The sequence below is a fragment of the Struthio camelus genome, chromosome 1 (genome assembly GCF_040807025.1).
Source record: "Struthio camelus isolate bStrCam1 chromosome 1, bStrCam1.hap1, whole genome shotgun sequence".
In the NCBI taxonomy this organism is placed as follows: domain Eukaryota; kingdom Metazoa; phylum Chordata; class Aves; order Struthioniformes; family Struthionidae; genus Struthio; species Struthio camelus.
In genome coordinates this window covers 123,699,214-123,725,279 of record NC_090942.1, presented here as the reverse complement: position 1 = coordinate 123,725,279, position 26,066 = coordinate 123,699,214, and the positions used below count along the sequence as shown (strand labels likewise).

Below are 26,066 nucleotides of genomic sequence, written 5' to 3'. Positions count from 1 at the left end.
CTTGTTTCAGTGCCCAGTTGCCCTCCAGGGAATGTGCAAGCTACTGCCACATCACCAGAAACTATCTCTATTTCCTGGTCAACGTTGGCAAAAGAAGCCCTGAATGGGATTCTGCAGGGATTCAGGGTTATCTACTGGGCTAATCTCTTGGATGGAGGTAAGAGAATTTGTTCAAGTTATCACCAAATAGCAAGCAATTTGTGGCATGTGTATCATTTACTTCTCTGTGAAGGCATTATATTTCCTTTCCTCATTGGTTTAGAGAACGCTTCACCCACTTGTCAGGGGACTGTTCTACTTGGATGTTTATCACAGGAGCTGATGTTACAAAACTGGTTGTGGATTTCTGCTAGCGCAGTTGAAGGGGCTCTGGGGGAAGGCTTCCAGCTTGAATTTGCAACACTCTATGGACTTGACCCTGTCCAAAATGACCTGAGCATATTTCATCTCAGTAACAAAGCCCATCTGGTCTTTTCTAAAGAATGACAATATAAATCTAGAACATACCTGCCTAGTAATTTTGCTTACTATATTTTATTTTCATTTGGTTGGTTATCTGTTCGGTTAGTTCGCTGGCTGGTTGAGAGGAATTTGCCTTTTCTTTTTTTTGATCGCATGAATTTTATATCATTTTCTTTCCAGAGTTGAGGGCAAAAGAAGGAAACATTTTTGGAAGAGACTTGTTATTTTAATCTCTTCTGCTGTGCTTATGTTTTGAACTATCAGCATAATTGCTAGGGAAATAGACTCCTGGGCAGTGAATAAGTCAAATGATCAAAGGAGAATTGAGAAACCTTATTAATCCTAATTTATTACATGATGATAATCCTACAAATGGTCCTTTATTGTAAAATTAGATACTAGTAAGTTTAATATGCACATACCCTCATTCTTATTAGCCCCATTGAACTTTCACAGCTCTAGGGCAGTGAGTTGTCTCTCTTCTTGTCTATTTATCCACTGGCATCATAGTCCGGTGGAATATGCAATTGCCTTGCAAATCCTGACCTCTGTTAGTGTAGCCAGGTGTATCTGAGAGTGGAAATAACCCTGAGGCCCATTGCTACTGCTGATGGTGCTTGAGTCAAAAATGTTTGGAAAAAAAAACTTCAATTCCTTTGTACCTTTAAAAATAAAGATAAAAAAATGAGAAGCAAATATAAAAATGTAGGCCTGACTGACATAAAATTAAATGTTTTCATGGTGGCTGTAATCTTTGGATGAGTTTCTATGTGAATGTTATCAGTGCACTTCTAAGCTCCTATGTGATGTCCTGCAACATAGGATGGCGTTCATAGATATGCAGTGCTTAAAACTGAATTTTCTTCGTTTGCTTGGCTGTATTTTCTGCCCTAAATCTGTTTTAAGCATTTTTTCTGTATGGATTGTACTTCTTTGCTTGCTGCAAAAGGATTCATATGACGTGCATCATTCTGTAAAGTAAATCTGGTTTTACTATGTTTAAATCTATTGTTAGCTGGTATTACTGCCATCAAGTGCTTTTCAGCAGCAGTGGCTGCACTTCTGAAAACAAATAGGTTTTTTCTTTATTTTTCCATATGATAAATAATCTTTCTCAAAAAGTGAAAATCTTGATGAAGATAACTGACTTTCTCAAGTTTTTTGCTTTAAGGAATGTTTTATAATAATCTCTTCTTGTTATCTGTTCTTTATGAAAAATCTGATTACTATATATAGAAACTTTCAATTCTATGCTCTATATTTTAAAAATTTGCAAAAAAAGTTTGAAATTGAAAACGAGGTCTACTTTCCGCTGTAAAAAATTGGAATACAAAGAAATTTTTAAAATTTTTCTTCTAATTCTATATTTCAGTATTAGTACATGCATTGTTATTTTATAATAATGAAGGATAAGTTCTCTGATTCACTCTTTAATCTCCAGCATTTCCACAGTAGGCACTGATAGCTGCAAAAAGACTGACCTTGCCAATAACTTCATTTTGTTTTTACTTCATAGAGCTGGGAGAGATAAAAAATGTCACTACTACACAGCCATCACTAGAGCTTGATGGCCTGGAAAAATACACCAATTACAGCATTCAGGTGTTGGCTTTCACGCGAGCCGGGGATGGAGTGAGAAGTGAACAAATTTTCACGCGCACTAAAGAAGATGGTAAGGAGTAAAACATTTACCATTCCCACTTCCATAAGATCCTAATTTGTCTCAGATTTTCAAAATAGAGCAAATACAATACCCAAGCATGCAGGGTAATATTTTTATCTGAAGGCCTCGCATTAGGAGGACATGGAAAGGGGCGTGTGCTCACATCTTTGAAAATAATCTGAGTGTTTCCAAGACTCCCATTGCGGTTAGTTTGTAGGTATTTCCAATGTTCTAAGCAAGTTTATCTTTTTTTCATTTTGTTTTCAAATACTTCAGAATCTTATTTGAAGGTTTTTGAGAGTTTTTGAGATAACTCTTTTAAAGTGATTGAAAAACAGGGAAAAGAGGAGGCAGTATTTTGGGATGCTCTTTCAGAACTTGTATGTTTCTAAGAAGATTTTCTTCAGTGTGGAGAAAAAATTCTCCAAAAAGCTCTTCCTTCAAAAAGAAAATGACAACAGAAATCTCTTGCCTTGGGTCACAGACCAAGCATGGAAAATTTAAGCCCTAATGCTGAAAGTTTAAGAAACTTTCAATCATCACAAGGAGAAAAAAAGGGTTACGTAAATACTTTTTTTATAACTTCAACTATGGGAATCACTTCAGGCTGCCTCAGTAGGATGCCTCATAGAGGTCTAGTTTCCAAGAACCAGAATTTCAAATTCAGTGGGAGCTTTGTCCCTGACCTGTTTAGATACCTTTGAAAGTCTCGTGAGATGCCCAGCTACATCTTTAAATCCCTAAACACTTTTGAAAATCTGGATGCTAGTAGTTAAGTATTTAAGTAGTTAAGTTTTCTGACAGAAATGAAAATTCACATAGTCTTAGGAATGAAGTTACATGAATAATGCTTGATTTGTAAATTATCCTATGAATTATGCAATATTTTTTCAAGGAAATTAATCAATAGATTTTTCTTTGTTACTCGTCCGGTTTACAGGTCATTCATGAATATATGAATATATTTGTCAATTTTTTCATTTACAGTGAGATTTAGAAAGGTGCCTAAGGGAGTCAGTTCAGTAGATTAACTGACTTGATGAATGTTATGATTTTTTTCCAATAGAATATTAAGGGACTCATTCTAAAATTTACATCTATTGTAAGGCCACCTGGCCACAGCTATAGTTGTGCTTAGGGAATACAGTGTAAATGAGAGTAGGACTTCTAAACATTTTTCTTATATTATCCATTGTCCTATTTGTTCTTTGTTATGTTTTCAGAATGCTCTTGATACTTTCCATTGCTTTGATCAAAGCTATATTAACAGGAAAAAAATAAGTGAATGCCATAGGACTGAGAAATATGAGGAAATTTAGGCATATAATAATGTGAGTGAATGTAGGTCTACTTCCGGAGCTCAGTAGAAGTACAAATTACTGAGATCCGTAATTGCCATAACTGCCCTGTCTAAACCTGTCTCAAGATGCTGCACCTATTCTGAAACTGCCAAGGACAGCTAGCTCAGCCATAGACATATGTATCCTAAGCATGGAATCATTCACTGGTCATTCAGATCCACCCTGATGTCTTTTAACCACTTTGGACTACCTGAGGCTTGAGTCAGATCTCTTGAAATACCCAGTGCTTGGAGCTACGGTGGTTTTATCTCAAAGAAAAATCAAAAAATTACAGAGAATTGCAAGATCACGTGCTGCGCTTTCAAGCTATTTTTTGCATGTAGATCCCAAAGTGGCTTCTTTTCTCTGAATGCTCTCTGGATACAAAAGCTGTCACTCCAGAGCCTTTGCGTTTGGGGCTTAAACCATAGGCGCACAGGTTGCTCCAGGAGCTCAGGAGCAGTCCAGTCTTGGGAAGGCAGAAATCACGTCAGAGCACCCTCAAGGACTACAAGAATGTGTTTGCTGGTGTAAGCCTTTGCACAACACGCAGCCAGTGCCAAATAACCAGGGACAATCAGGAACACTCTCCTAAAAACCTTGAAAAGCCGAGCTGCAGAGACTACCCCTGACCCCCCAGGGTCAGCACTTCATGGCACCATGCCAAAGAAGTCATGAGGGCAATTTCAGAGCATCATGCACAGGTTCCTCCTGAGTCAAAAACTTCAAGTGAGTCATAAGCTAACGAAACTTGCCTGGATACAGATGACATCTTGTCCCTGTGTGAGGTTCCTTCGATTTTTGGGATTGATCAGATGGTAGAAGCCATGCCAGCAGTACATCTATCTGTCACTGAGGACAGCAGAATACCCGTGCTCCTGAAAGGTTGCTGACACCTGACCCAACCCATTGTCCTGCTCTAAAGGGTATCAGATACGTCTAGGCCATTGTTGACTGGTATTTGCTAACTTTTTCTCCAAAATTTCCAGGGATGGGGCCTCTGTAGCCTCCCTAGATAGCCTGTACCAGTGTTTAAGGATCCACCATAGTGCAATCTTCTTTGCTGTGAAGTGGGCTGAGTACTTCTCACTGCTCTGCTGATGCTGGACTTCCTGCTGCCCTGCTGCCACTAGACAGAGAGAGCAATGGATCACTTGCTGCTTTATAACAGTATTTCCTATTTGAAGGGTTACTGTGTTCATTGCTCCATACCCCTACCACATGTGCACTCCCTTCTCCTCTGGCCTTTCTCCAATTTGTCTGAAACACTAGAAGCCCCAAATCTTTTTTTTTTCCCCCCTAACCTACTTCAGCTTCATTTGCTTCTCCCTAATTCTTGGTGGCTCTTTTGCTCTTTCGGTTTCTGAGACCAGGCAGGCCCTGACACTTAGGAAACACATAGGCTCTGACTGTATTTGGCTGCTGTGGAAAGGCTCATCTGTCATCTTTAATCCTCCTGGCAATGAAGCCGCAGAGCAGTTCAGCAATAACTCACCCTGAGACTGTGCAACTAACCTTTTCAGACATTTTGTGATGCCTCGCAGTGGTCCCACTGATTAAATCTTTTGTCCAGAAAACTAAACTGAAAGCTGTTTCCAGAAAATACAGTGATTTCATGTTTCACACCAGCTTCACAGCTTTTTATTAGGGGCGTTAAAGGTCTGGAGTGGAATACATGAAGGCCTGCCGTTAAAAATAAACCCGAACCAAAATCCCAGGTCTAAACCTCCTAAAGGCTATGGAAGTTAGATTGGAAAAGGGTATTCACATTGTCAAACTCTATGCATCTAACAGGTGCCTCATTCCTCAGAAAGGACAGATATTTCTTCTGTAATCTTGTGCGGAAAAGAGGGTCCTGCAGAGGATAATTCAGTACACCTAATTTCAGTGCAGCTAAAAGATCCTGCTATAAAGTTAGTTTGAATACCCTCCCAGCAAGTGGAATACAAATACTTGCGATCTTCACAGAGCTTAGATCTGGAAACCTCATATCCTGCTCCCAGACCTTCGCTAGTTAAAATTATGACACAAGGTATTCCTCCCTCCTGTAGTAAAATCTGAGATATTTTTAAATAGCTGCCAAGCCCTCCATATCATTACTACTATGGGGCCATACTATGCCATTGATTTCTTCTTTTTTCATTTCTTTTACAATAGCAGAAGCTTTTCTTTGTAAAATCAATGGTGCAGCATGTTCCATTATCTGTTGAAAGGCAAACGGTGGCTTCCTGTCCCTTCCCTGTTGGTATTCAGCTCAGAGACATCAGCCCAAAATTTCCTTAGCAGGCCTGAAGTAAGCAAAACTTTTGTCTCCAATGTGACAAAAGAAAACGGTATCCCAGGGAGTAAAGCAGTCTGCCTGGATGAAATGAGCTGATGCTTCAATTTCTAGTAATGTTTGAGACTGATTTTAGACACCAGAGGTCAGACACAGCTGCTGTTCAGCTTAGGAAAGAGGAGCAGCTCTAGCAAATAATAGGAAACAAGCTTTCCTTTCAAAGTGATCACATTTAGGGTTTTTGCCTAGATTTTTTTTTTTCCAATGAGCCTTCAGGAGAAAAAAACCTGCTCCTCTCAGTGGTCCTCTTGGCAGAAAGACGACTGAAGCAGGAACACCTAGTTTTAAGAATTCATTGTGCTTTTCGTCCCCTATTCTTTCCACTTTACACAGAGTTTCTCACAAGCTGATTCTCTTCTCTTTATCTCTTTACCTGAGAACTTATTTTAATAATCATTACAAATTAAAATCATTCTTCAAATTCTCTTACTCACCGGGTTCAAAGTGCAATTTCAAAAGCTACTCCACTTGGTAGCAGCAGGGGTTGGCGTATTTCCTCTCTATTTCTGTGCTAGAAATGCGATATTATAAAAACTGCAATTGAGACGATGAATCTGCTCCCTTCCCAAGCCAGACACACTACCCAGCACCTTGGCTGGCAGCAGTGCCCCTGGGCTTGAACAGAACCAACCAGCTGAGGATGCGGCTACTCAGACCCCATTTCCAGGGAAAGATTCCTCCCCCTCGGCAGCCTGGCCTGCTGTGGCTGCCGGCAACTGGCAGAGCTTGTGCGATGCAGGAAGTAGTGTTTCTCTCTCATTTTAAAGTCCTTTTAGAAAATCCATTCTTACGCACAAAATGCTATTTGTCTATCACAGAAGACGACTTCTCCTGCTAACTTTCCAGCTCTCCTTAGGCAGCGACGTGGGCTTTAAGAGCATGGGGAAAGCTGCAGCAAGGAAACAGGAGGGGACTAGCTGGAGGGAGGAAGGAGGAACATTAACCCCCTTTCCCAGCCTCATTGTAAGACTGTGCCTGAATCCAGAGAAGTTTTCCTCCTCTCCTTTCTCTCTCTGGATGCCAAGCTTCGTGGTGATTGGCACGAGAGGGATAGCTATAGAGATGCCATGTTTATTCTAAAACTAATGAGCATAAATCCAATCCAATCAAATCCCAATTAAGGCAAGTTCAGTAAGCTTTGGAGTAGAGCCTTGCTTGGGCTCTTCCAAACGATGAGAATGGCTGTGTAGTTCATTTCTGTCCTGAAAGACTTAAATGGCTTAAACCTGGACTTTGTGTTGGCAAATTGCCCTTCATGACCCCTTAAAACATTGTATTGGTCAGAGATCTCCGATTTTACTTTTTCAAATAAGAAAAGAGGGTACAGAAGAATAAATGTTCCCCATGTGAACCTGGCAGAATTTGGTAGAAATGATCTAATTAACAGGAGGCCAGCTTGGTGTGAATTATAGGTGGATAATACCTGTAAATGTATTTTGGGTAGCATAGGTCTAAATTGCAGATGGGATATTTACATGAACAAAAGCATCAATGGTCAGGGGCTTATTTTGTGTTGTTTTTCATAAATGCACTAGTCAATAGGATGGTATTTTACAGTGTAGAATTGAAAACCTATTATGGAGCAGGGTTCTATTTTCTGATGTATAGGTGATACTGCTTTTAAATGTACCGCGCTCGCATTTTCCTCCCTACTGATCAGTGCTGTGAAGAAAAATGGTGATAAACTCACTGCCTATGAAAAAGGGAACAAGGAAGTTCATGGAGCTCCTCCCCACGATCCCACACTTCTAAATGCTATTTCCCAGACTAGTCATGTCAGTGCCTTTTCCATGTTAGCATTCATTTACAGTGTCAAGAATACAAAGTGCTATCCTCCACGTGAAAGCAGCATGCTATTTCTGTATCTTTTAAAGCCTTGCCACCTGGAGAATGAGGCCATCTTTGATCTTAAATTTTGCCAAACCTGATCCCTAGAAAGTCCCAAAGACTGCTAGAAGCAGTTCTCAGCTTCTCAGTGTTCAGCCTTGGTTTTCCTCCAGCTTCTTAGCATTGTCGTAGCACTGATGATCATGGAAAAAAGACTCTACGAAATAGTGTATGTTTAGTTTTGTCTTTGTGAAGATCTGCAGGAATTGGTGTTCTAAGTAAGATGCCCAGAGAATTTAGCAAGACAATCTAGTTCTTGTGATATTGGTGTCATGTAATAAGTGAAGCCTGTAAGGCTACAGAATGCGATGACAATGGAAGATATGTATATCTTATAACTGTCTTGTGCCAGCATGGTCAGACTGGGATCTTTCCTTCATCTCTCCCTTCAAAGTCTTCCCCTCCCCCCCCCCCCACCTTCTTCAAAATATTCAGGAAACCCACATTTAGCAATAAATGTTCCAGTTAATACTGAGATAAGTTAGAATAATCTTGTCTTGCTCCGAGGAATGAATCTGAGCAATGAATTTATCCTCTGGACGCAGGACAGTGGTGATCTGACATCAGATGACAGTCTGAAGAATTCTTGCCAAGAAAATGTAAATACTTCCTCACACACTTCACTTCCACATGTGCAACCCAGTTAACAAAGGCAAGGTAGCAAAAAGAAAAGTAATAAATGGACATTCAGAATCATTTTGGTAGCACTGCAAAAGATGTTACCCAGCTTTGCCCCCCTCTGAAAATGTGGAGCGGTCTTTGGATTAAAAAATGTTCAGAAATTTGACTAGATGACTTCTTGACTTCCTTTCTAGTCCCCCTTTCTGCTGGTCTATATACTGGACAGAAATGCAGCAATTCAATGACAATTCATATTTTCCATGTATGTCCATTGACTGGAAAATGCTAGATGAATTCTGAGTTAATCCCTCAACAGTTGACAGCCATGACCAATTACCATCAGAATCTGTCCCTGTAGATCACACCCTAATTTAACAATAAATTACTTTAACCTCATACGTCTATTTGCAGTGATTTCCAGAAAACATTACTAACCGTAAAGGAATCCTCCCGTGGGTTAAGTAATTACCCTGGAGAGCTAGTTTTCACTGTTCAGCAGCAGTAGCAAATAGCATTTCTAATGAGCTGGGTATAAATAACAAGTTGAATGCTGTCAAGCATCAATATTTACTCTGCATTGGATAGAACTTGCTAACTGAATTAGCCCCTTTGCAGCAAGGGTCTGGGTTTGCATGGAATTATAATCCTGACATTCTCACTTGATGCCTTATTAGCTTTCGCAATGCACTATAAATAGAAAGTGCATATTCAGAAGTATTGCACTTAGTGATGCTTATCTATCTGTTTTCTTACATATTCCAGTACTAACTGTACAGATCTAAAACTGAAGTTCACCATAGATGCTTTTTCCATCTGAAGTGGTTAGCTACAAAGCTAAGCGAGTTTAGGCCCCAAGCTGTCTGGCTTCTCTTTATAGGCGGACTCTTGTACCAACTTAATATCTATCTATTTAAATGAGGTAGAACTAAGATTAAGGATCCGTTTATGAAGATCAGTTTGCTGGATGAGGGTTTGTCCATATGTATTAGGCAATGAGAGTTTTCTGTGGAAGTAAAGAAAGCTGATCAAACCCTGGAACTGTCATTTTACTGGAAAGTCTAACATTTTTTGATTGTTTTAGACAAATTAGACCAAGACATGAAATTCGCCATGAACCAAAACTTCTACAGAAAATAGAATCCATCAAAATATTTCATTTTATCTTTAATACCATATATATTCATTTTCAGTACAGCATACCTATAGCTACTGTAATAATTGAACATAAAATATTTTCCACATGCAATATTGCAAATAACTTTCAAATTATTTTTCTTTATGTGTTTTTAAATTACCCTATCACTGAAGATATTCTCCTGTTGACAATATTTGGTTCTTCAGGAAACTTAAAACAAGCTTAGTCTAATATTAAAAATAGCCCATGATTTTTTGTGTAAGAAGTACAAGCTTTTATGTTTGTGATACTTTATGGATATTCTAGCATGCAGGAATTTTTTCACAATAGTAAAAAAACAACTCCGAAGTTGGAGAACAGCATTATACAGTATAATGTGTGTTTGAAAAATAACATATGCTCATGTAATTAAAGTCTTTCTCAAGATGCAAGTGCGTGAAGAGATACAGCTAAGCTTATGTACCAAGATTTTAGCATTCCCTGGCCAAAGTTTTTTTCCATGTGGTTTTAAAGAGATTTTTTTTTTCTCTTTTTCTATGACAGTTTTTGATGGCTTATATAAATAGCTACTGTAATTAGAGAAATAAATATGTGCTCATATACTGCAGTGCCAGATACAGCTCTGAGCTGTTAAAGGGAAGGCTAGGGGGAAGGAGACTGTGTAGCCATATGTCTGCTCACACATCACACTACTAGGGATACCTGGGTCACATCAGGCAGTGCTAATTGCATGGCGCTACATCTCATTTGCTCTCCAGTTCATTAAATTGACAGCTGTACTGTGTATGTCCATTAAACTATTCTAATGCCTATTATTTATACAGAGAATTTTCATTTGGCACATGTTATGTCTTCAAAATCAGGCTAACATTTCTAATAATTTATTGTTTGTCGTGACAAATTTTCATACGTGCAAGCTGTGGGTGCTTTTTCACAAAAGCTTAACTGAGGAGCACCTTGCATCCCAGCCAGTCACAGCTTCTGCTTTGGGACCTTCTGAAGCAGAGCCTTTCCCCTGCTGCGGGTGGGAGCACAACCTGCCAAACTCTCTCCAGAACGTCTCCTTCCTCCTAATGCAGATTTTCTGACTTGTTCCAAAGGGGCTTGGGTTACCAAAGCAGCAGGCTTGTCTTTTCTGTTTTGTTCCTCCATTACATTAGGATGACAAAGTGTCTTCTTTAGTCCACGCTAACCACCACGTGTGTTGCTTTTCCAGTTCCAGGTCCTCCTGCTGGTGTTAAAGCAGCTGCGGCTTCAGCCTCCACTGTCTTTGTGTCCTGGCTCCCTCCTCTTAAGTTAAATGGTATCATCCGGAAATATACTGTGTTCTGCTCGCATCCGTACCCCACAGTAAGTCCTACAGCGCAGCTGCAGAAGGACAGCCTTGGTTCTCAAAACTCACACTGTATGTTTGCAGATGCTTAGACCTTGGGTTTCTTGACATTTCTTCTCTAAGTAAGGGTAAAGGGGGCTTCTGGAGCTAAGGGATTGATTGAAGTTTGTTTTCTTTTCTTCCCAACTGTCAAACTTCTACAGAACTTAAAATGTATTGCAGAGTGCTGACTTATAAACCATTTCAAAACCCGCAATCCAGACTGTCTTTAAAGTCATCATTGTTAAGAATTTGCACCGTTGCCTTTTACAGGACCAGTTGCAAGCTGTCTACAGCCCTGCTATAGCTGGAAGCATGTATTCATGCACCTATTTGCTGAATCTAACTCGTGTTTTGATCTAAAAGTTCCTACGTTTTTGGCTCGAGTATTGATGCGTAAAGGAGCAAAATGACTTAGGAACAAGCATATTTGCTTGTGAATAAGTACATTTGTGCCAAGAGCATTTACCCACTGTAGGTCTACATGCTATTGCTTGCTGAGAATGCAACAAGAGAAAAGTTGAACTGAACATCAGGTATATTTCTCTCTGAGCTGTGAAGAGTTCTATTTCTAGAAAGCTATTTTTAAACACAAAGGCCAACTGTTCTTTTTAAATGCCAGTACATATTTTTCTAATAAGCAGTGAGGATAAATATATTTTTTTTATTCCAAGTTTTGATTTAGTTTTTAAATAGGGCTTCCCATCAAAGGTAAGGCCTCAAGTTGCAAAATGCAATCTTAGTTTAATATACAAGGAAAAGATTGTTCCAGAAATAGGAGGAGGTTGATAGGGAGATTTTCAAACATGCTTTAGGCTTTTTTTTGAAAGTGACTGAGGCACAGAGAGGTTTGAGAGTTTGTCTGCATGGCACTAGGCAGGCAGAGAGACTCACCCAGCCCACTCTTGTAGCAAGTGAGCTAATTCTGCACATCCTCAGGGGGGACAGGACAAAAGCCATGTGTCCGCTGATGCCTAAGCCCAAACTGATACATCCTGCTCTAAGCAGAATTTATTAGTCCCATCTGAAGCTAGGGGTTGGAGCTCTTTGCTTCTTTTATGCCTTGGGACTGCGAGTGCTAATTTGATTTACTAATTGTAGCCATGCACAGGAAAATATCCTGACAATACTCTTTAAATATAAACTGGCTAGAGGTGTTTCATCATGGATCATACATTTCTATGGCACACAGTGGGTTTGTTATTTCCTAAAGAGTTTGGATTTAACAGAATTAAACTTATGCCTTTGGTGAGCAGTGCAGTGCTCTGGAGAGACTGGGGACAAAATCCTTCTCTGGGGGTTTGGAAAGAACACCAGGTGGTGCTGTTGGCTCTTTCTAGTTACTTATGCCCAAAGCTGCAATATTTCCTCTCCAGGCTTCTTTGCTAGAAACATTTTTGTGTGTGTTTATATAACCAGGAAAATAAACATCCTCTGTTACACAAGTTTGTCTCTACTATGCTGCTCTTTCATATGCAAAATTATCTTTTCGTGGCTGCTTATTGTATGGGTATGTTTTAGAGTTCCTTAGTACAAAATACTGTTGTGATGGACCACAGCAAGAAGCAGTTACTTGTTTTGCTGGTGTTGGCCTGTATTGAATTTGACTGCTATATTTTTGTGAAGTTCGTTATATCATGAGGTGAAGGTATCACTGTATACTTTAGCCCAAGGTAGAAGCACTTGAGGATGTTTCTGTTTTCTATTAGTCATTAATGTATACATATATATTTATTCTGTTGTTACCTGTGTGCATGCAGGGGTGTGTGTGGTGAGTGTGTTTGTGTGTATGTGTACATATGCATGTATACATATATACATATACATATATATATACACACACACACACATATCTCCATGAGGACAGTCTCTGCACCACTTCTCCGTAGTCTTGTGCGGATCAGTATGAGTTATGGCTTACAGAACAGGTCTTCAGTGTCAGTTTTGTGTCTTGAGTGAGACAGTGACCACATTAGTTTGTCAGTTTCCAGAAGACAGGTTGGGCGTCTCTGGATAAGTGCAAGACTGCAGGATCCTGTCAACATAGGAACCCCAGTACTTTGTTTCTAACTAAATGCTTTGCTATCTTTTATCCTTAAAGAATCATTAAATAGAAGGGTATTTTATTCAGAGCTAGCTTTGCAGTGGAAGAAATCTGTCGCAGAGGTGCGTGAATGATAATACTCCTGTGCAGATACATTCTGCATATCTCAAGCAAGTTCTTGTATGATTCACTGTTGGCAGAGAAATTGGTTTTAAATTAGGGTGGGGAGGGGGAATAAATAGAAAACCTCTATCTTTATCAGTTCTTCTGTCACCATAAGTTGTAACTAGTTGGAGGTAAGGAGTCATATAAACTTCCTGATGAGACCACTTCCTACACTCTAAGCCCTTGTTGCAAAATAATTTTGCCAAAAATCTATCATTTAAGAATAAAGGCAAATTCAGTTTTTAAATATCAATGAGAAGAAAGAGAAAAGGACAGTGGTGAAAGTGAACTTCCTGGTGTCTATTTTCTTGCAGATTGCATTTTACAAGCAGTACGTGTATACGGAGAAGAATTCAATACAGCACACTTTAGACAATGCTCTTAGACTTAGGCAGAGCTCCTTTACATGAGGACACTGTTCTGGTGCTTAAGAGCGTGTAAGTCATCAATAGGAAGACAAATTAACTCTGTCATTCATGTTGTACACATTTTTACTACAAAGCACAACCTTGCTATGAACCTGAGATATTCTGAGATGAACATTTGCTGCTTGTTGCACAGTTCAGTTTGTTTTGCAAGGGCAGAATCTGGGAAAACTTCTGCTGGCCCTGGACAGAAGGATACTGTCGTTTCTGGCTTAGCTGCTTCGAGCCCCAAGGACAGTATCTGCCTGAGATATTTCAAGCAAAATGCAAATATGCCAATATGATTAGTGTGTGAAAAAAGACATTGACATATATTCTCTAAGCAAGATAAAGGTCAAGGGTCCATTGCCATGATGTTTAATTGTGGTGCCTGTTATTTGTGCAGAACTTTCTCTTTTTTATTCTGCAAGTACAGAAACCAATATGGAAATGTGAGCACTGACATATTCACTGAAAAGCTGACCAGCTGTCCATTAGTCCAAAGTACTAGTTGAAATTTCTGTTTCTAATGCTGGCCTGAAAAAAGAGTGACCTAATAGGTCCTTCATTCTTCAAATAAATGAAACAAAACGTACAAGAATTTAGGTTAAAAAAATCATCCTCTGAGCCAATTCGCAACCCACTTTCCCACTGTACATGAACCCCACTTCTTCCTACATCCATGTCCTACTCCGTGCATGACCTGGCTCCTCATAACCACCCATGATGGTCCATAAGTCACTTCCCTCAAGGTGCACTTATCGTATGTGTGCTGTCCATTGGCACAGACCTGATATAGGCCCTGCCCACAGGACACTTGCTACAGTCGCTCTGCTCAGACCTCATGAAGGCAATGGGCAGCACTAACTGCTGCACCGTGAACTTTCTTCCCATCTTGTCAGCGCAGGTTTTTCCAGGGAGCAGTGGAGCCATAGCCTGGCCCATTTAGCAGTCCCCTAAGCTGCTTGTGGTTTGACTCCTGCTAAAGATGCTAGAGTGGTTTAGCACCTAGCTGGCTGTGGGGGCAGCTATCCTCTTTGGCAGCTGCTCCAGCACCAGCTGCCTTAGGTTGTAATGTATATTGCCAGGGCTTTTAAAAGGGCTGTGGCGTATGAGGTTTAGATGGTTTCTGAAAAGGAACTGCTTGTTGCATTCGGGTCAGTATACTATGTAAGCGCCTAGAAAAGATCACTGTGACACCTAACATCCAGTTGGTTTGCCAATCTGGGAAACTGTAATCTGGGGACTGGTAAAAAGCAACACAGAAAAAAAATGTAGTGTGTCCTGAAGGTCTGTGAATGAGGGTTAAGAAGCAGGATTTCCTGCCTCATGAAGGGCTGAGAAAGCATTCGAAGTGGTAGGGAAAGCACAGTGAGCGGTTAAGACCTGAGGAAAGGTAGACCAACTACATCGTTCAGGTGTCAGTGAATGGGATGGTGTCACTCAGTCAGCAAAACACATTAAAATCTGTTTTGTTTTCTTGATTAGAAAAGTGCAGATGTTGCTGGAGTATTTGCGGGCCGGGTGGGCAGTGTTAAACAAGCGGTGATCCATTGGTCAGCTGGTCGTTCCCTAACAGGAGCAAACACATTAAACCAGCTTCCCCTGCTGTTTCTGATGAAGCAGGTTGTAAAACTGTTTATCAATTTTCTGCTTGCTCTATGTGATGACTGGAGATTAATAGAAAGGAGTCATGTCACTAGAGCTGCACTATAAAAGGAGAATACATGGAAACTGCTCTCCTTCTCAGTGATTTTCCTTTTCGGGATATTGTCAGTTGGTTCTTGTCTTCGTTCCGCTCGCATTAAGATGTGGAATAAGATGACCTCGCTATCGCTTTCTCATTTCCTGATAGCGAAAGCAAAAAGCAGAACTTGTTTGGGCAACTGTGCATAGAAAGTGTTGAGACGTGAAAGACATACAATTCTGCCAATGGCCTAAAATGTCATAGGAATTTTATTGGAATCTTTCCCCTGTCTAACTAAGGAAAAATCTTAATGATATTCTAAGGCATTTGTTTTTGTCTGGGAGTTGCACATTAGCTATACCAGTGTTTGGTTTCAATTGTTCTATGTGCATTATGATCAGCTAGTATTCAATTTTTAAACCTTTCATGGAGTCATAGAATAATACAAGTTGGAAGGTACCTCCAGAAGTTATCTAGACCAACCCCCTGCTCAAAGCAAATCTAATCACATCAGATTGCTCATGGCCATATCTAGTTCAGTCTTGAACCTCTCCAAGGAGGGAGATCTTGTCCCTGGTTCTAGTATTTGATCGTGGCTCCATGGTAAAAATGTTTTTTCTAGTATCTAATCAGAATTTCCCCTGTTGCAGCTTTTGCCTGTTGCCTCTTGTCCTATCACTGTGGACATCTGAGAAAAGCTTAGCTCCATCTTCTCTGTATTATCTTATCAAGTATATGTAGATGGCAATAAGAAGTTTTTCTTGAGCATTCGCTTCTTAAAGCTGACAGACCCAGCTGTCTTAGCATCTCCTTGCATGTGTGTCCTGTGCTTCAGCCCCCTGACCATCCTGACAGCCCTGTGCTGGACTCACTCTAGTATGTCATTCTCTCTCTTGTGCTGAGGAGCTCAAAACTGGACATAGTACTCCAGATGCGTTCTCACAAGTGTAGAATAGAGAAGGATTGCCCCCCTGGACCTGCTAGAAACACTTTTACTAATGCAGTACTGCTAATATAGAACTGCTTTTCTGCAGAGTTGCTTCCTATATAGTTGACCCTCAGCCCCTAGGCGTATATGGGGTTATTCCATCCCACATATAAGACTTTGTATTTGCTGTTTTTGAATTTCATGAGTCAGATAGTTTCTCCAGCTTATCCAGGACCCTCTGAACAGCAGCCCTGCCCTCCAGCATATTGACTGCTCCCCACAATTTCAGGCCATCCAAAAACTTACTGAGAGTGCCTTCTATCCTCTCCTCCAGCTCATTAATGAAGACGTTAAACAGTATTGGTCCCAATAATGATCCCTGAGGGATGCCACTAGTTACTGGTCTGCAGCTGAACTTTGCACCACTAAACACAGCTCTCTGAACCCCACAGTCTGGCCAGTTTTCCACACTTATCCAGCCCATACCAATCTGGTGATAGGGAGATTACGGGTCCAAAGACCTTGCTAAAACGAAGATATATGATATCCACTGGCCTCCCCTTGTCCGTAGTGCCAGTCACCTCCTCACAGAAAGCAATCAGGTTGGTCAAGCGTGGTTTACTCTTGGTAAATCCAGGTTGACTGTTCTTTCTTCTCCTTCATATGACTAAAATGGTTTCTAATAGGATTTACTCCATAACCTTTTCAGGGTCTGAAACTAGGCTGATCAGCCTGTAGTTGTGTGGCTCCTCCTTCTTGCTCTTCTTGAAAATAGGGGGAGTGTTTAGCTTTCTCCATTTCTCAGAAACCTTCCCCATTGCCATGGCCTTTAAAAGATGACAGAAAGTGTCCTCACAATGACATTAGCCACCCTTTTCAGCACACTCATATGCATCCCATCTGGTCCCATGGATTTGTGTATATTAAGTGATTCTTAAGTGTTTCCTATGTCAATCTTCCTCTACTGTGAGTATAAGTTCACTCCCACAGACTCTGCTAGGAGGCTTAGGAACCTGGGAGTCCTGGGGGCATACCTTACCAGTGAAAACTGAGGCAAAAAAAGACAATGAGTACCTCAATCTTTTCCGTGTTTCTTGTCACTAGGTCCCCTGCCTCACTGACCAATGGGCCCACACTGCTCTTAGCCTTTGTTCTGCTGTCAGAGTACTTACAGAAACCTTTGTTACTGCCCTTCACCTCCCTTGCTAGTTTCAGCTCCAGCTGAGCTTTGGTTTTCCAAACTCCATTCCTACAAGCGTGGACAATGTCTTTGTATTCATCCCAATTAGTCTGTCCCTGCTTCCACTTTCTGTATGTTTCTTTTTGATATTTGAGCTCAGTGAGGAGTTCCATGTTCACCTATTAATGGCTTCTGCCGTGCTTGCTCAACTTTCCACACGTTGCAAAGGAAACTTCTTGTACTCGGAGGATGCTGTTGTTGAAGACTGGCCAGCTCTGCTGGACCCCTTTGCCTTCCAGGGATCCTGCCATGTAGGTCCCTGAACAAGCCAAAAACTGCTCTTCTGAAGTCCAGGGTTGTAATTCTGCTGCTTGTCTCGTTCACTTCCCTCAGGATGTTAAATTCCACAGTCTCCTGGTTGCCACAGCCAAGGCTATCCTCAGCCTTCGCATCTTTAGCCAGTTCTTTCTAGTTTGTGAGTATCAGGTCCAATGGAGCATCTCCCATAGTCAGAAAATTATCTTCAGTACTTTCCAGAAATATCCTTGACCCCAGCCATATTGCTCTTCCAGCAGATATCAATGTGGTAAAGTCATGCATGAGAACTAAGGCTTGTACTTGTGATGCTTTCTCTAGCTGCCTAAGGAAGACTTCATCTGCCTCCTCTTCTTGATCAGGAGGTCATATCAGACACCTATTTCAACATCACCAGTGCTGGTCTGTCCTCTGATCCTTACCCACAAGCTCCCTACTGGTTTGTCATATGCCCCAGGGCAAAGCTCCATGCATTCAAGCCACTCCTTTACGTAGAGTGTAACCTGTCCTTCCCATCTTCCCAGCCAGCTTTCCTGAAGAGCCTGTATCCCTTCACTGCAGCACACTTACCATGAGAGCTATCTCACCATGTCTTCATAATCCCCATGAGATTCTATCCCACAAAACATCAGAAGGACGTTCACTGCAATTTATTATTGATATCCTATCAAAAGCATGCACAGTACACTCTGGTGGTTGCCCTGTAAAGAAGAAAATCCTCTTTGCACTGTCTCTGCAGCTTGTACGCTGAAGGTGGGATTCACCTCAACTGACTTCAGCCATCTCAGAGAGAGATACCTAGTCTACTTCTGGGGTCATCGAGACTTCCTGTGCAATTACTGAAGGAAAGAAGCTAGAAATCTGAGACAAGTCAGATATGTCTTCTTTCAAAAGTGTCCTTTCTCTCTATTCACTCTGGAGACAGTATATACAGTTATCTCGAACTAGGTGTCCAATCTTTAAACAACCAGAATTAGCTGACATCAATTTCCAGTGTCCAGATATTTTCCATGCAGGTTTTTCAGGCAGACACAAGTTTTGTCTTGCTTTTGCACAACATCTGCCGAAATTCTTGCTCAATGTGAGGAGGCTTAGCCACACGTTCTCTGATCCTCAATATCTCTCCAGTTTCAAAGACTTGAAAAAAATTCAAGGAAAATGGTGCAAAAGCTTATAATTATAATTAGGAACCGGGTTTTTGTTGCACAGTAGAGATTTCAGTGATTAAAGGTATACTGAAAGTCTCAGAAGAGGGGGAAAAGTAACTATTAGAAGTGGGCTAAGCCAATAAAGTTACTGTTGAATGGAAGCTTATTTAAAGTCAGCAGAATCTGTAAGCCTGAGAGTTTAAAATCTGTGTTCATTGATTCAGGTGCTACAGACTTTGCCTATACAGTAAGTTTTACAGCATGAGGTTATTTATGTTTATTAATTCTTGTGCTTTATATAGCATAGAACTATTTTATTATCTTTTTCTTGTTATTTGAAAAACTTATTTTGAATGGTATTTAAAATATGTCCTTTTTAATATACCACAATTGTACTCTTTATAGCTTTTGCATAGACATTTCACAGCTTTCTTACCAGCTCTGAAATATAGCAGATTCATTTTTTTAATTGCTTTGTCAACCATTTTGCTTATCTTATTTTTGTCGTGGTACAGATCTCTAAGAGAGATTTTAACTGACAGAGTATAAATTTAGTGCTGCAGATGTGCTGTTTCGTATAATTTTTAAAAGATCTCCTTGTAAGACCCTATGAAAACCCATTTGATATTGATTTTTTCGTAAAACTCTGGTCTTGTCTCACTACCTCATTTCACGTATAGATATATCAATATAGTCTAACAGTAGGTCCCTGGCACTGATTTCAGTATATTTCAGCAGATGTGGATTCATCACATTCCCTTCTTTATGGTATAGGAGGCTAGATAGAGTTGCACAATTTATGATTTGACTGAAATACTCTATAAAAGCCAGGTGACTTGGGGACAGCAAAGGAGCCAGGAGAGCCAGCTGGCAGCCCAGCTGGTGGCCTGCTGGTCTAGCTTCCCATGGTCATCTGCCTATGACCCCACGCATTGCTTCCTTCATCATGAGCCCTGGAAGGCTGATGGACTCTGTGGCTCCTGTGCGTTATCCCAAATGGAGGAGCAGACTGTGTACTTGTATGTTCCTGACCTTCTTGATTACATGGGCTACCTGGAGATCTGAGCAGCAGACTGACTTCTGGGCCTAAACCCTGGAAGTGGGTTCACAAGATTTTCCTCCAGGTGGGAGGGCAGGGAGCGGGCTGTACAGTTTCTGAAACATCTGTTTTGTATTTGCCAACATTTCACTTCAGTTCAGAATTTAAAAAAAGTAAAAATTGACGTGGAAACTACATTCTGTTTTCTGCACAGCTTCTGTTTACAACATTTAGCTCTAATAATATTGAGTGAGAAGTAGATGTTATGTTTCAAAACATGGGCCAAAACAGCAAGACCTGAGCAGAAGCCAAATTATATGACCAAATGGTATCCAGAGTCTTACTGAAAATGGTGGGACAGGACTGTTGGTTGTTTGCAGCTCTGATTGAAAGTCTGTGCATCTGGGAGAGGAAGCAAGGCAAAAGCCAGCAGGCCTAGAGAAAACACAGTGGTAAGTCACCTTAGGAAGAAGTCTATAGGCAAAGCTAGATATCTCTAGGGAATTCACTGAGAGTGCGGGCTCTGAGGTCTGTCTACTCGGTTGAGGGACACAGGGACTTGAAGTTCATTCTTTATAAATACAGTATTGTATCCGTTTCATTTTAACTTAGTTTGCTTCCAGGTAGAAACAACTTGTCAAAGTCCCAAGTACTAGGTAACTTGTCAACCCAAGAGACTGCAAGCCATCATTTCCAGGAAGAATGAAGACCTAAGGTGGAATACGGTAGACAATTCTGTGATGTGTAAGAAGATGGAGATTTTTGTATTTTGACCTTATAGAACTAAAAACTTAATTATTGATGTTACTCAGTGCTCATAGTAGGCCTCATCTATATTGCTGCATAAACAAGGGCCAAGGAGCAGCCCCTGGCCCTCCTAACATTAACTGGCTCGTGTCCATGCTGCTTAGTACTAGCTGCTCTAAAGCAGATTTGCTTTGTAGAGAGTTATTTAGAGTAGTTCAAAACTAAGAGATTAAACCAAAAGGAATATGCATCATCAGGGGCAGAGTGGTCAACACTTCCTGGCTCTCTCCTACTTAGCAGCGTAGAAAAGCCTATAGGCAACATGCTTATTGAAAGAGAACTAGCTCAGCAAGCATTGTTTCTCTGAGATAACTCAGGATAGATACCAAACTGATAGCTGCTCTGTGGGAGGCTACAAAATTAGTGGTCCATTGTTGTGGGTGGGAAGGAGAAGCATAGGTGTCTCTCTTAAGTTCGCTTTTGTTCAGTGTTTTTGTTAGTGGCCTCAATAATGAAAGCACAAGTGTGCCTATTAAATTTGCAGCATACAAAAGCTAAGGGATTTCAATTATATTGGGGACAGAACTGGAATTCATAGTGATCTAAACAAAGTGGAAAAGTAATCTGGAAAATGTCAGATAAAATTTTGTATGGGTAAGTGCAAGGAGATGAATACTATGAGTAACCAGCTGCTTGGATACAGGGTGGAGAACAACTGGCTAGATTCTTCAGAGGAGGATTTGGGGTCATTGTGTATCCTGAGATGATTATAAATTAGTTTATAATCCTGTTGTAAAAGAAACAAATGCCGTACTCTGTGATTATCAAATACAGGTTTGGAAAATGCATTCAAGAATGCTATGGACCCTTTGTAGACTGTCTAAAGGATAGCAGTGGATATTATTAGAGAATCTGTTAGAGAAAATGTGACTTCTAGGAAAAGTAGAAAGCATTGCTGGCACTGGAGTGGGAAAAGGAAGGATAAGTCTTCATTGAGATTAAAGGTTGGTTAAGAAGAACGAAAAAACAAAAACCAGTCTGAGGGTTCTGAATCTGTGCGCCTCATCTATCGAATTGTTTTCTAAAGGAGCTGTAAATACCAGAAGATAGTATACTATTTCAAAGCATATAAAGTGATATACACCAACGGAGCTGAAGTTGCACCAAGGAAAATGATGCTACCTGGAGTGGCTGTTCCTCAGCATCTTTTGCCCTTGCCTGGTTGTGTGAATCAGATTGACTTCACCCTAAGAAGAGCCTTTGATATCATTTTATTCTGCACAGCCCTTGCTGTTTTTTCAGAGTCTCGGTCCTATCTGTGCTTCTAAGATAAAGAGCTAAAGAGAGAAGAAAAATTAACCCATCATCTGTAAGCTGAATAAAAAAATGGTTGGAAAAAAATCCCTTGAGCAAGTATGTTACTGCTTTTGGGATAAAGCAGCAGAAAGTGTTTTATACTGGCACATGCAAAGACCAATATGTGCCAAGGTGGCATTCCTTTAAAATATTTCGTATTTCAATTGTTTAACCTTTTCTTTGCTGACAAAGTTCCGCTTTTTTCTCCTTGTGTAATGAAAGTCTCTGACATGTTAGTCTAATTGAAATGACAGAAGTTAAAAGTAAAATTGATTCTTTGTCACTGGAGCATCCCCAAGCGTTTAAAAGGAAATATTAGCTGAGGAAACAGGAGGTATGTGTTAACCAGTTAGAAACCAAAATCTTTTGCTGTAGCACTTTGCCTTAAGAAAATAAGCAACACTAACTGAGTGAAGACATGCTTACTAGGTCACATTAACAAACGAATTTAATGAATAACTGAATTTGTATTTGAAATAGCTGCAGTTCCAAATGTATGAATGATGCTGATTCTCTGTGGAAGAAAGAACGGAACTGAAGACAAGGCACTTAAAAATGCATTAGAGAAGCTAATTTTGTGATTCTTCCATCTTTGGAGCTCGAGGGAGAGAGCTCCTCTGCTTTGATACAATTTTGCCTGCTCTTCCAGCTGACCACATTGCAACCAGAGGAATTTTTGAGGATTTTTGGTTTTGTTTTTAGCTTTTGTCTTCAGAGCAGGAGGGCTTAGTGCCAATGCTGCAGCTTCAAGGCTTGTCTTCTGCTCAGCTGCTCCTTGCATCCCAACCGTACAATGTCAAACCAGAGTGATCCCAGTTGTATTTGATGGTAAATGCCGAAGCTGTCTGACAGTCCCAGGCTCTGCTGTTGCAGAGATGAACAGTGAGGCACTTCCAGCAGGAGATACGCAGTATTTGGAATGACTCCCAAAGGCAGATGTATATTTCTTTCGTAAACCATTGGAGTCATGGAAAAGTTGCTGTAAATTTAACTGGACTGGTGCTTGCTGGAAAGAAATTGTAGCCGTTTCTGATCACTGAGCAAAAAGGTGGTCTGTAATGGTTTCCTGTTCCTAAATGCTATATCCTCCTTCCATGTTAGTAGGTGTTTTAGAGGTAGATTGTGCGTGATAGCTGTATGAATAAGTAGAGCCTAAGTGCCAAAGACAGTCTAGCCTGTTTGACTTTCAAATTAATCCTCAGAAATGCTACCTCATGAATATTAAAATTCAGCCTCCTGTGCCATGATCAATATATTAATTTTTATCTATGACCTCACAAAGATCCAGCCTGACAAGCATTTGTCCAATATTCCTGTGTAAATGTCGAGACAGATGGTTCTCAAAGCTCTCTGTAATATTTCACATAATAGTAGAAGTGTCTTACTGCACTGACCTCTTCATACCGACAGCAGAAACCCAGGCAAATGCTTGCTAAATGGGACAAACTGACTTGGCATTGGGACAGAAGAAATGAGATTGGCAAGAAGATACAGTGAGGCCCCTGTATGAGCTTATGTTGAGCCAAGGTAACTGTCAGCTGGGGCAAAACAGTCCCCCAGGAAAGTTAGTCTCCATGGAGGAAACAAGGTGTATTCAGAAGGAAATAAAGAGGGGCTCGATGACAGATGAACTACAGCCTGGCAGATTAGCCAGGCTAATTTCCAGAAGAGGTCATTTGTCCATTTTATTTCTCAAGAACAGAGAAGTGCAGTGGCCCATCCAGTAGCTGAGGCTGGCTACCAGTTCATACTGGAGGTGGTTAATGATACCTGAGAAACAACCCTTATTTATTTGGAATTCACTTTGAAGGACTATATATTGAAATGCTTTCAGGTCAAACTACCATTTGAAATGCTAATCAACTGAAATTGGCCTTTACCACCAGGGGATATTTGTATCAAAGAGCTTTCTTGCACCCCTTTCTGTCAGTCTAAATCAAATTTAGATTACACTGATGTAGTATTTTTAATGTAGATTCCCAGGAAAATAATCTTTTCTGTGTCATTAGTGTTTTACTATTTTTAGCCGAGTATTAGCTAGCCATTACCGTGCTTAGTATTGTACAGAGAAGCTAGTCTTCATTATTCATTCTAATGGTTAGTTTCCCCAGTATTTTTACGTACAAGATTCACAGAGCTTGTGTCAGGAATAAAACTGATTATGCTGAATATTCAAATGTTAGTCAAGCCTGATGAGATTTCCCTTCTCATCCTCCAAGGAGTAAAGCTTCCTGTAGAGTACGTGCTGCAGGGCACAAACTCTATGTCCCATGGAAGAATGCATTCCTTTGCACCTTTCCTTGCGGAGGTCACTTCAAGCACACTGCAGAATGTCTCACCACTAAGCAGTTGTCATTGCTTAGCAGCTTGTCGGCTTAGCTGCAGCCCACAGCCAAGGCGCCCGTTTGGCAGTGCCTGAGTAGACTGAAGTGATATTTCCTGCAATGCTTGTCATGCCATGCTAACACAGCTAAATAGCTGAGATGACCTTCTCAGGGAATCTTTGAATGAAAATAATGTTGTGATTAAACAAAACTAGTCTCAGGGGTAAGTTTAGTAGTCTATTAAAAGAATAAAATTTTATTCTCGACTTGTTCAATTTAATGAATGAATAAACCATCCAACCCAAGGATGAGGACCACCACCACAAAGATTTTAGGTGACCAATGACAAATCTAGGGTAGTAAACTCCAGATCTCATATCAGACACAGGACTGAATCCTCTGTTGGGAAAATCTATCTGAAATAAAATTGAATGTCAGAACTATGCATGATAGAGATTTGTCAAACCTAAAAAAATAAATAGACTCATAAAGATTCTAATCTGAATAAAAACAATTTGTAAACAACATATAGGCCCAAATTTACTGAATAGAAATTGATTGCAACAAGTTATTGTGTCTGCTCCGTTTATTGCCATTTGCCATCTGTTCGAAGTAATTGATACTCTTTCAAAGTACTCTGAAGTAATAGGCTTTGTAGCACTCCACTTAACAGGCTTTCTCCAGCTACTCTTTATTTTAGTTTGGAAACATTTGTCTCTCCTATCACAGGTAATCAGCGAGTTTGAAGCCTCTCCCGACTCGTTTTCCTACAGAATTCCTAACCTAAGTCGAAATCGGCAGTACAGCGTCTGGGTGGTGGCAGTGACTGCTGCAGGAAGAGGCAACAGCAGCGAAATTATCACTGTAGAACCACTAGCTAAAGGTATGATGACAGCACTTTCTAAAGTAATGCAAAACTTCAGGATGCTAGTTACTGTTATAATTGGCATATGGTTTCTTTATATCTCATTGCTTACTAAGAGTGGGATTTGTCAGGGGTAACTTCAGTTCTCTCCAAAAGTTAGACACCAACTCTTGGTCAATTGCCCAAGCTTTTGCTATAGTCAGCAGAGAGAGGAAGAATGATGTACTTCTCTAGAGGGTAATTCATCCCACCTACCTTAGAAGGAAATAAATGGCTTTTTGGAGCAGTTTTTATCTTCTTTTGTTAGATACAGAGAGATTTCAGATGATGCCCTCCCTTACTGAGTGTCTCTCTCAATTTTTTGCCATACAAGATAACTTCTTTACCGTTCCTCTCCTTACTAATCTCTCATGTGTGCTCCACAGGTACTATCTTCGATGTCAATTGACCGGATTGACATATCTAAACTCTGAGCAATTGTTCTCAACTTGTGTTAGCTTTGAAGTTTGCTGCTTCCATTTCAGATCTTAAGAAGGGATAATGTGCCTGAAATCTTATGCATTTTTTTCCAGTTACATTAGTTCTTCTAAAAAAGATATTACTTGGGCCTGTACGTTCTGCCTTACCTGTACCATTAGACATCATGTTTACAAGACTCTACCACTTTAGCTTGGAAACAGACACCTAACTTTTTAGATAGCAAGGCAAGGTGAGGCCCATCAGTAATCAGTTTCTCCATGAGTTCTTTATACTGATCTTTTTTTTCCACTCAAATTATCACCACAGCTGCCAATATGAACGATTTAGCGCGCTTGTCCCTGGAGTTACGAAGGTAGAGACCATTTGATTGACTTTACAGTTTCACAAGGCTTCTGCTGCTTCAATCACATGGCTAATGATGTAGTAATATAAAAGAAAATGTCTAGTGCTTTATGATGACAGATACTTTCTTAAAAAGCATTGCAGAACTACAGTCAAACACCACCAACATGAACAACATGCATTTTCTGCGTGGAGAGGCATATACCACCACCATGAGGATGCTT

At 40.4% G+C, this 26,066-nt stretch overlaps 1 protein-coding gene across 2 annotated transcripts in view; it reads left to right on the top strand.

Moving 5' to 3' along the window:
• DSCAM (DS cell adhesion molecule) overlaps positions 1-26,066 on the top strand; it is a 481,343-nt gene that overhangs the window by 391,698 nt on the left and 63,579 nt on the right. For both annotated transcript variants that reach the window (XM_068914257.1, XM_068914268.1), the window contains exons 18-21: positions 11-157; positions 1,979-2,134; positions 10,663-10,796; positions 24,885-25,038. In XM_068914257.1, the coding sequence (XP_068770358.1) occupies positions 11-157; positions 1,979-2,134; positions 10,663-10,796; positions 24,885-25,038 (591 nt within the window). The remainder of the gene's footprint in view (positions 1-10; positions 158-1,978; positions 2,135-10,662; positions 10,797-24,884; positions 25,039-26,066) is intronic.